Below are 11,040 nucleotides of genomic sequence, written 5' to 3'. Positions count from 1 at the left end.
AAGTTTGGGAACTATGCAGCATACCGTAATACATTGTTTTCAGGACTTTTAATGTCTAATTTGATATAACATATCTCAATGTAACACAATTCGAACAATCGATTTATGAAGGGGATCACTGGCGCAGCCCATCGGTTTCCCTCACAAAACGCGTTTCGTATTCTTACCTGCTGGGCTACCGTATTAGGTGTTTGACGTCACGAGTAAAAACAAGAACCTGGTGCAACTGTGGAGAGGCTAGCTGGGTTCCTCGCTATTTACACGTAAATAATCTGTTGTTACTTGCGGGAATTTCAATCCCAGTTGATTTAGTCGGAAAGTAGACCCGTGTGTGTTTAGAATCTTTGCTTTAAGGGTAAATCCAGAAGTTTAGGGCGCGTTAGTTAGCTTGGCAATGCTAAGACGCGGAGTGACGTTAGCTGCGTAGCCGAGTTAACATGGATGCAGCTGCCTAAATCCAAACAAACCGCAGAATGTCGTCATTTAACTAGTTTACTTTCCACACTAGAGCAAAAGTGTGCTTCCCTCATCCTAGAAAGTGCTCACAACAAGTGGACCTGCACCTAAATGCACTCTGCTCCGTGACAATGGTGTACAAACTCCACATCACAGCGGTTGGTAGCGTCCCCTCGAGATTGTAGAACCTGAACCCAAACATTGGGAGTCCTTTTCACTCCCATCTTCCGCGCACTAACGCTCACGGGAGTCTCCAGTGTGTCTTGGACGCTGGACACAGACAGGCCGCCCATCATGTCAGACCTAGACACCCTCATTGTGACATTCCAGACCCAGCTGTCAGATGTGATGGAGACAGTGGTGAAGACAGCGATGTATGAGGTGACCCGGCTGGTGGAGGACGGGCTTCTGGAGGAGGTGAGACGCAGGAGGCAGGAGGCGATGGCTCTGAGGACCCAGCTGCAGTGGGCAGAGAGGAGATTAAGTGATCAAGTGGAGACAGATGGAAGGAAGAGAGGGAGGTGCGTCAGCTGTGACAGGGACGACGTGGAAGCTTCCCCGAAGTGTACTGAAGAAACTGCAGGAGAGAAAGATGGTAAGAGTATTTTTGTTCTTCTGGTAAAGCGATCGGTTACACATGATGATCATATTAACTGTTTTTTGACCACATTGTTTGGCAGACATTAAGACAAGAGATACAACTAAAATAAGATCAAACCTTATTATCCTGAGGGAAATTTCTGTGCAACAGTTACAGTGGAGAATGAAATGAAAGAATCACCTCTAGTGCAAGAATTATGCAAGATAACACACAAGCACACACAATAAGGAGTACAAAGGGTACAGAGTGCAGAATGTGCATCTGGCTGAAGAAGTGGGAATTATTTACAATTTATACAACTTGTACAGCATACACATGTGGTATAAGTGATATACATGTATATGAATAGTTAATCATAATGGTTAGTCTGAAATGAAACTTTCCTCCCTCACGCTCACATGAGGGCAATGTGATTTTCTTTTCCTGTTTTTGGATGAATTAACCCATTATGGGTTATAAATCACATTGCTATGGGTGTAAAGGAGCGATGCATATTTTTTAAAGGTGGCAATTCTCCTGCATCAAACTGAAATGTTAAAATGATGAGCATCCATTCATTACACAATGAATAAACAATGAATGAAACAATGACCCATAACTGCATGTCAAAAGCTTTCTTCAATAAAAAATATACATCAAGAAAACATAAATGAATCCACAATAACACCATTTCCGAAATTGAGATCCTGTCATATGTGTGCTGGAAAAATAGTAGGTAAATATGTTTCCATCGTCCTATATGTAAACCCCACTAAGTAAAGAAAGGGTTGATAAAAGTGTGTCAAAACAATTAAATCAAAACGTGGAAGAAATGGTTGGAAGGGTTTAGATACATTGATCACTTCCTAAATAATAATAATAATAATCCAATCCAAAACAGCATGTCCAACTGGCTACAAGAAGTTTTGTAGGGAAATGACAAATACTGTGGCCGTATTTACACGAATCCTGCTTTTCTTTTCTTCAGATATTACAAGGAGCTGCAATGTGAAGAAAGAGGCTGACTCTGCAGAAAGTTGGACACACATCTGTGGACAGGAAAGCATTTCCGAGTCAGCACAAGGGGCTGATGAACCCTCAGCCACTCTCAGTCCTGAGAGGGAATCACAGGTTGGTGATGTGAGTCACTAAGAGTAGATGTTCTGTATGCTGGCATAAAATCACAATAGCCTTTCCTATATTTGTGGAAGAAATGTTCATGGAAGTACGTCCAGAATACTAGATCAGTGTTGCTTTGAGATGCATTGGGAGTTCGTGGCTCTGATGTGAACATTTTGCTCAAGAGAATATGCTGACAAAGTGAAACAGAAGGTTGTGCCCTCAGTGTCTGAATATGTGCTGTATGTCCTCTTCAGGCAGTGGAAGAAGAGAATGTGATGCTGGCTGTGGATGTGAAGGAAGAAGTCAGTCAACCTTATTGTTCTATCGTCTGTCTGGGAAGCTGGAGCATCGCTGACAATTGTAAGTATTGTCACCTCCAGCGCTACATCCATGCAGCATGTCACACAGAAACACAATAAGAATGATATGATAATGACTGATGATATGACCTAAGAAGGACACTTATAGCGTTTACACAATCTGTGGAGATCTGCGAGGTCGCCATGGTTTCTGCGCCTTTTTCAGGCGTTTATTTGAAACAACATTGTCAAAATCGTGATAAATGCTCAACTTAGCAATGAAAGAAGAAAGAGAAAACAACACTAAAATGACATCCTCAACCTACACACCACGTTTCATGCAAATCAGTTCATCTGGTCTTATATTGTGAATCATTTTGATATTAATATTGTATTATTTATTCATTAAATGAGGGAGAACATTTAAAAAATGCACAATTGTTCAAGGGTCAACAATTAAATATAAATATTAAATATGACTGGTGGCAAAATGTGCACAGAATTTGTGGCGTGCGGCACCTTAGGCTATGTTTTGTTGATCTTAAAGGAGAACCTCACTCAGCTTTGTCAACCACGATGGTTTATTTTTCTCTGGTGGATGCATGCTCAAGAGTATATACTGTACATGTACAAATGAATTTGTAGATAAGTTGTTACATAAACTAAAAACCGTCAAGAAGATCTTTGCCCATTCTTGGCTGTTGGGCTCGGTACTTGTGAGGAGGCAGTGGCTCAGTGGTTAGTGCTTCCGCTTTGGAACCGGAGGGTCGCCGGTTCGAGCCCCTGCCGAGGTGCCCCTGAGCAAGGCACCGAACCCTCAATTGCTCCCCCCCTCTGCGAAGGGTGGTAATGTAATGTAAGTCGCTTTGGATAAAAGCGTCTGCCAAATGATCGTAATGTAATGTAATGTTACTTAATTTGGAAACTGTCATTGTGCTTGATAAGTTTCAAGAATTCCATGATTCTCCTCAGCTCGATGTTTTTTTGCTTTATACCATTAGTTTCCTAGTTTAAATATACTGAAGCCTGATGGACCAAAGTATTTAATAAACTGAATAAGGAATGAACACACAGTCTGTCTCATTCATACACTGATGGCAGGGGCCTACCTGCACATCAGGAGCATTTAAGGGTTCGGTGTCTCGTCGTGTGCCAGTGTCATTCATGAATGCACGACAGCAATTTAATGCCTGTTTCCATGAATTGTCTAGGTGAGGCAGCATCTGAATCCCATAACTGTAGCGAGATGTCTGATGCACAACCAATACACACTCAAGAAAACAATGAGGAGCTACTAAGGAACCTCACCAAGAATGCAGAGCATGCAAACATACAGAGCCCAGCGGCATATGTCTTTCCTGAAGATCAGGAGGATACACACATGGTCACAGATCCATCCCACGTTTCACCTTTGAAGGTTGACACCGACTGGGCTGGTTTGACTATCGGAACAGTTGGATTACTTCAGAACCACACACTGGGAACTAACGAGGACGCAGCCGAAACCAGAGGTCCAACAAACTGTCCAGAGCTCGAGCTGAGCGAGTCTGTCAAAGATGAAGTTCTTGCTCCTCAAGGCGCCGATCAGATTTCTAGATCGCCGTTGGCAAGAGAGCAAAATAGCAACGTGTTGAGTGTGGCAATAAAGCAGGAGGTAGTCGTGGATTCAGATGGGGATGATGAAGAGGGGCGGATGGAGGAGAAAACCAGGACAAAGACAAGGGGGACATCGTTCTCACGTTCAGCAAAGCAGCTGACATCGCAAGTAAATAAGCAGAATCATACGTCCCATAAAGCCACTGTGCAGGGAATTATGAAGTTGCACTCCAAAGTTGGTGCAAGTCTCAAATTGCAAGCTGCTGTCCAGCATCACAGACCAATCAGAAGGCCCCCTCACACACTCTCCAACAGCTCGATTGTAGCGCCGTCTGTGGCTCACCCCCAGGTTGGAAACTTAAATCCCCTCAATAGAATTCCCTCTACATCCAAAGCAGTCCCTCCATCTGTCCTCCCTGTCCAGAGAGATCATCCGCGTGACAAAGCAGCCTCAGCGCTCAGCCGGACAGGCGCCCCATGGGTTAGCATCAAAGCCCACCACCAGTCTGCAAACTCCCAGCAAGCCCAGCCCCAACTCCACCCAGACTCTCTTCCCCACTCCGGCGCCAGGCACCTGCTGCGCTGCGGCCACTGTGAGAGGTGCTTTCCTCACCCCAGCAACCTGAAGGCTCACCTGCAGACTCACACAGGGGAGCGGCCCTTCTGCTGCTCCCTGTGCGGCCGCAGCTTCACCAAGCTGAGCAACCTGAAGGCCCACAGACGGGTCCACACGGGAGAGAGGCCGTACAGCTGCTCGGCCTGTGGCAAACGCTTCACGCAGAAATGTAATCTGAAACGCCACCAGAGGATCCACCTGGATGGATGATCAGGTTGAACCAGTGACAGAAGACTTTGGTGTTTGTGTGTTTGTTTTAGATGAAGACAAACTATAATGCAGTTACTATGCTGCACTGCCAGACTGCTTCCTCTGTGTTTGACCCCTGAGGTGACGATGGGTCACGGTAACCATTCATATAGCACTGTAACTCTCTCAGGCTTTTGAGTTTGACGAAAGGACGATTGGCAGTGTATAGTTAAGGTGTGGTGCACAGAGGTAGGTAATAGTCACATTTGGTCAATAACTACTTATTCTGTGAATACTCTCCCATTTCATTCTTCCTCGATGTGCATTGCAGCGTGTGTATGAGCACCGAACACTTGGATTATAGAACAAGTTACATGACTGTAGCCCTTATAGCAAATCATAAAAGTTTCAACTTCAATGATTTTTAAGTTTTTTACTTGAATTGAAAGTGTTTTCGTACAACCTGAGCAAGAATCATTACCCTTGGTCCCTCTCATAATAAAAACATATTTATAACATGCCTGGCTGTTGTAAGGTTATCCAAACGTTTTTTGGAGGATCACTGAGATATGATTACTTATCTGCGGAAAATGATCTTTAATTGTTGAAAATCAGGAGAAAGCACGACCTTGAATAATATAAAACAATAGGAGTAAAACACTATTGTAATATCTTAGGTGGCCACTTGGTGCCAGCATTTCTCCTGTCTGGAGATATCAGGGGATAAGCACACACTGAGATCCAGTCCACTGGCTAGTTGCTGTTACATTGCGTTACTACTATAGAGCACTTTAATAACAACATTGTCTCATTATATATTGTAAGTGTGTGGTTGCTGTTTTTGTGTGTGTAGAAGCCCTGAGTGTTTGAAATGCATCTACACAACAATGTGTACTACGGAGGAGGCCGAGCAATTGAGAAATACCCAGAGAATAACAGGTGGCAGTGAATGAGATCTTGGAAAATTCATTGATAGGATCTTGGTTGCGTGAGTAGAGTGCAAGCATAAGCATAAATTCTGTACCTGTGTGTTAGTCACACACCATGCAGCCCTGTGTGTAGAGTGTGCGTGGGCTTGTGCTAGTTCTTGTCTCTCTCCTCCTTTGCATTCCTAATTGGACCACTGTGGTGTAAGCATCACCTCTGAGAACCCTTAATTACTGTAAAAATAACACCCTGCGGTAATGTTCACGTTCAGGCTCTTTGGCTGATGCCATGTTCCTCTTCTCTTTACTCTCTCTTTCTCTTTCAATCTCATCGTTGGTCAAAGAGAACACACCAGAAAGCAGCTGGGTTTATACATTTCGGAATGCTGACACTGGGCTAAAGCACCTGCCATCATGGAGAGGAGAGAGGAGACGGTGGTGCGTTCATGTGTCTTTGTCTCGCTAACCTCAATGCGATTAATCATAAAGACAAACTTTCACTTTTGGAGAGCGGAAGGGTCGTTAGCAGGAATTCTGTATTATAAATGGGGATATAAAAGGGGATAACAATGCACAATTTCCATTCTCCCCTTAGAGCGCGGACACACAGATAGAACGGGGGGGATAAAAGGTGTGGTGTGGGTGAATACTGCGGCACGCTAATAAGGCTTTATTGTGGATAGTAAATTCTGTGAATATCAGTTAATAAATTCCACTTTTAGAGGGACATGACGGCAGTGCTACAGTCAAATTCAATGAAATTCAAACCGTCAGCGCTAAGTCTGTATTCATTCATACGCCGTGTGCTTATGTCATGACATCATTATTATTTTGATTCCTTTGGGTGTGTTTGTCAGTTCATATAGGCCACGCCCATTTAGCATCTAACAAGGTTTTCTGCTATTTGGAATGTTTGCCTCTGCGACAACTTTAACTCAATTGTCCCAGAATTTTAACCAAATAAAGTTTTATGTCATGAATGACCTAGATTTTGTTACCAATTTGTGTGCATATTTGCACCCAGTTCTTATGCAAAAAAGGACTATAAGTGGACCTGACGTCGGCATTTTGACAACAACAGTGAAATCTTCTGTCAGATCAGCTGCATCTATCTAGAGACCAAACCTATTGCACCTAGAAGATTTTAGGCATTTTCAGTTTTGCCTGAATCTGTTTAACCGTCACAAGATTGACATGTAGAATGTCTGGTCAATGATTGAATGATGTCACTAACATAATGTCATAATCCTGACATAAGAAACAGACACTATGAATGAATTGCTAAGACGAAGACCATTGCTTTGGTAGTTTGCGATTTGTTCTTTATTCATAGACGTTTAGGCTTGTGTGTGTGTGTGTGTGTGTGTGTGTGTGTGTGTGTGTGCGCGTGTGCGCGTGTGCACGTGCGTGCGTGTGTGTGCGTGGTTTCAGCATGAGTGTCTTGTGCTCCCCACCCTTGTACCTGTGCCTTTTGTAAGTACTTGAACCCTTTTTTCAGTCACTACCTTTCTTTGCACATATGTCTCTCTGAACTGGGATCAAAGGGAAAATGAGGAAACTGACAAACAGGAGGTGAACGTTTCAAAAGCTGATTTAAGAACAGGGTTTCCGTTTTTCTGGTATTGCCAAATTGTAAACCACGTTACCTTCTCCCTGCTGTTTCCTCATTTCCCCAGTAGTCTTAGCAGTGCCTGACTGGACATGGAAAATAATGTCTCTCCCGACGTTAACTGATATCTGCTCTCTTTTCTCTTCTGCGTAAATTTATTCCCCATATTAAATTCAGAGCTTAAAGGCTGGGGAGTGCTCTGGCAGATTTATGTCAAGTGTTGCAAGACTAATGTGTCTTATTCATAACATTTTTATATTTCATGGAGACAGCTCAGGCAGAAGACATTTACCTTTGATGTGTTCTTCTGCCTAACTTGTGTTGTAGATCCTCGTACGCTCTGAAACTGAGAACAGCGGTCATATTCACTCTACAGAGAAGTTTTGAATCGTCATGGGTCTTTTGACCTGGTTTCCGGGCAGAATGCTTTTATTCAGATGCCACAATTGACTGATAAATCCTAAATAAGTGTAAGAAATTGAAATGACATCTAAAGTGCCACCATCAAACCAAGAATGCACTATGAAACCTCAGCATTATATCACAATTCATGAGGGTTTCTCCGGATATACAGTAGTGACACAGGAGTCATAGTGAATTAATAATTTCTGCCCTTGAATTATTAAATTTGAACTCTCACATCGTCTTTCTGTGCACATAGCGCATGACCTTTGCATTCATTGTGCATTTATTGCAGCCATGAAGGTCTCCAGAGAACTGCAGTGCTCCAACCTTCCTTTTTATGAATCAGACGATTGTCATCACTTTGCTGTTCAATCTGCTTTATGTCAAAAACAACTTGGCATCGTCTGGAAATGTGAAGTGTGCAACTAAAACTGTACTGTAACTGTTGCTCAGATTTATATTACCGCTTTTATTACTAGGCCGAAATGCCTTGGGTTCTGGGTTGCGTCATGGTGCTTGGACCTCAAATTATTTGCTTTAGAAGTTCTGTTCAAACCCGTGAAATTGCGCACCCTCTTTGTCTGCCTCTTTGTCTCCCTCTCTGGGCTTTACAACCATGCTGATTTCCTGACTCCCATATAATCTGCAGTGGCTGAGGCTGTTTGAGAGGCACGATAACCCAGCTGGGAGTCAGTTGATAGGAGGGGAGTGTTCTTCTGACAGGCTGTGTCACTGCTAACCCTTCTGTTGAACAGTGGAGGGTGTAAACAGCCATGTGATATCTCCGTGCTATCATGTAGTGCCACCAGCCACTTCTTTTCACCTGCCAGGCCTTAATCCATCAGAGGTTCACTCTACCCGACCCAGATCCCCCTCCTTGCTGGTGTTTGCATGCTTGTTAGTGCAGTAACAACCATGTGAACCCTTGCCAACTTCCACCCATGAACATGGAGACAATTGCGTTTGTTGGAAAGCATGACTCTCGAGGAGGTTCAATTTGCTTTTTGAATCAATGCTACATCAGTCACACAAACACCTCCATCGTGAATAATGCAACACGGTTTGTAGCACCTCCTAGAGTTAGACAGACCGGATCAGCACAGTAAATGAGAATATTCATGACACAGCATCTCATTGAATGGCCAGAAGGTCAAATATACCTTTTAACTTCCTGCCTCTTTCTGTTTACGTTTCAGTCACTGGTGAAGTTGCTCTATGCTGTGTGAATAAGCTTTATGAGGAAACTCTTAAGCGAGGAACATTTAGTGCTGGTTCCAACTCCTAATGGTAAGATCAAACTCTACATGACTGCTGCCCCTGAACACACATAAGCACTTATTTTATGTGCTCCTCAAGCAGGACTGAGGGTGGCCACTTAATAGGGGTTATTCCTGAAAAAGGATTGTCTTTTTTATTTTTCTCGCACAACTATATATGTGTGTGAGTGTGTGTATGGAGAGAGAGAAGGGGGGGATACCAGTGGGGTCCCTCTGTCGTTGCCAGTGGACAGCCATGCACATCCTTCATCGCAGTGCGTGTGTGTGTAATAATAGCTGTGCTGGACTCTTTCCCCTGCCAGTCTCACAGTTTGATGCTTGTTTGTCCTTCAAATCTTGCAGAGAGTTCTGCTATCACACATCCCGTGTGGTTGTGTGTGTGTGTAGGCAAACCTACAGTTGGTAGATAGTAACAGGAGGTTCTTCAAGGGAAGTGTACTCTCCACTTTTGCAATAATAATATTAATAATAATGATAATAATCTTGAACTATACATGTTCGTACTCAAACAAAGAATATTTTGAAGCACCTTACCTGTCTGGTTTCTCTTCACAATGCCCCAGGAATGCTGGACTACAGAGGAGAAGCTATTTAGCAAGACCTTTGATAAGAATCAGAGTTTGCAGTGTTTTCGTCCAAAGATACTGTGATCTCATTTTGTCCTTGAATTTCTGTTACGATAAAAGGCTACAGAATGAAGTAATGTCTGAAGTTATATGTTATATTTATACTATAATGTGACTGTTGTAAATTATTAGCTTACATCTTTTCCATGTGTTATTCTGGAACTACACCAACAGGACTATTGCTAGCTTATCTGTCGTACGATGCAACTGAAATATCCGATGTAATTATCTATGAAATAAAATTACAGTATTACAGTTTTGTGTATTTTGACCATGGTTGATATATTAGTGTAATGGATCATTAATATGATCTGTCATTCCCCCCAAAATAGTCTAATGGATATTCACAGCTGTGTCTAGGATTCATATTTTTGCTCTCTGTTGCGCAATGCTTGAATACAAACGGAGGAATGGGAGCCTTCACTTCCTTGAGTTGAGTTTCCCTCCGAGCAAACAGCATGTGAATATCAAGTACCTACCTACTAAAGAGTAAGACCACGTAAGGAAGGTATCATATAAATCTATATGCATTTCCCTTCAGAATGCAAAACCTCCGTTCGTTTGACCGCAATGACCATGCATTAATAATTCCCACATCACTACATACTATGACAGATCCAACTGTATAGAGCTGCCAAAAACGCCTTTGTCTTCTCCATCATATTTCATACGCCTCTTAGGTCCAAGTTCTATTCTTACCTTATGACATAACGTTTTATGCATTTGGCAGGAACACCGGTAGTTTTTGAACAACAGCCAGTGCCGTAAAAGCCAAGTTTGAAAAGTTCTATACTTACAGAGAGTTTCAGGTTGAATTCAAGTAGTATAGTAGTGTGTATTTTATGTTTTGTGTCATTGTCTTACTATTAATGTTGTAGTAGTTACTCCTGCACGCAGCCCAGGGGATGTATTGTAATCACTAAGCATTTGTCTGTATTTCAAATGCTTGACAGTTGTAAGACAGTTTAGATCAAATTTAGTAGGTTGATATAGGTTTTAGGCTCAGGACCCTTGCTATTGCTTTTTCCCCACTTCCCCACAACATTTAAAGCGCTACTGCTTTTGAAGCCTAAATCATTTCTCTTATTCATTCATCTAGGCTGTGTCCATTTGTGCCTAACTACATTTTCTTCAAATTAGAATTTAACCCTGAAACAGTTTTTTGTATCTCCTTTGACAATTTCAGCTCAATTGTCCCAAAATTTGTAGATTGGCTGAAGGACTTTCTTTCTTTGATATTCTGTACTGTTTTGCAAAAATCTGCTGCCAAATCTGAGTGGGCATGACTGAGTGGGCAAGCAAGACTGTATCTCTCACCAATGAACGAGTCAATTGTAAA

The 11,040-nt window shown here is 42.5% G+C and overlaps 1 protein-coding gene across 1 annotated transcript; it reads left to right on the top strand.

Moving 5' to 3' along the window:
* The first annotated feature begins 201 nt into the window (after positions 1-201).
* Positions 202-6,937, top strand: LOC142996796 (uncharacterized). The gene is made up of 4 exons (XM_076147886.1): positions 202-1,051; positions 2,025-2,167; positions 2,413-2,518; positions 3,669-6,937. Exons 1-4 carry the CDS (start codon positions 751-753, stop codon positions 4,877-4,879), a joined length of 1,761 nt encoding a protein of 586 aa, XP_076004001.1. The 5' UTR covers positions 202-750; the 3' UTR covers positions 4,880-6,937.
* The last annotated feature ends 4,103 nt before the right edge of the window (positions 6,938-11,040 follow it).

Source organism: Genypterus blacodes, unplaced genomic scaffold (genome assembly GCF_046128005.1).
Source record: "Genypterus blacodes isolate CSIRO-AG114 ecotype Tasmania unplaced genomic scaffold, CSIRO-AGI_Gbla_v1 ptg000039l_1, whole genome shotgun sequence".
Lineage (NCBI taxonomy): Eukaryota > Metazoa > Chordata > Actinopteri > Ophidiiformes > Ophidiidae > Genypterus > Genypterus blacodes.
Note: the sequence above shows the minus strand (reverse complement) of the source record. Positions and strands in the feature narration are given on the sequence as shown.

Bases quoted from the DNA above. Each gene is read 5' to 3' on its own strand.
- LOC142996796 (XM_076147886.1), top strand. From the start codon at position 751: ATGTCAGACCTAGACACCCTCATTGTGACATTCCAGACCCAGCTGTCA. The intron at 1,052-2,024 runs GTAAGAGTATTT...TCTTTTCTTCAG, and splicing joins AACTGCAGGAGAGAAAGATG to ATATTACAAGGAGCTGCAAT. The intron at 2,168-2,412 runs GTTGGTGATGTG...TGTCCTCTTCAG, and splicing joins GTCCTGAGAGGGAATCACAG to GCAGTGGAAGAAGAGAATGT.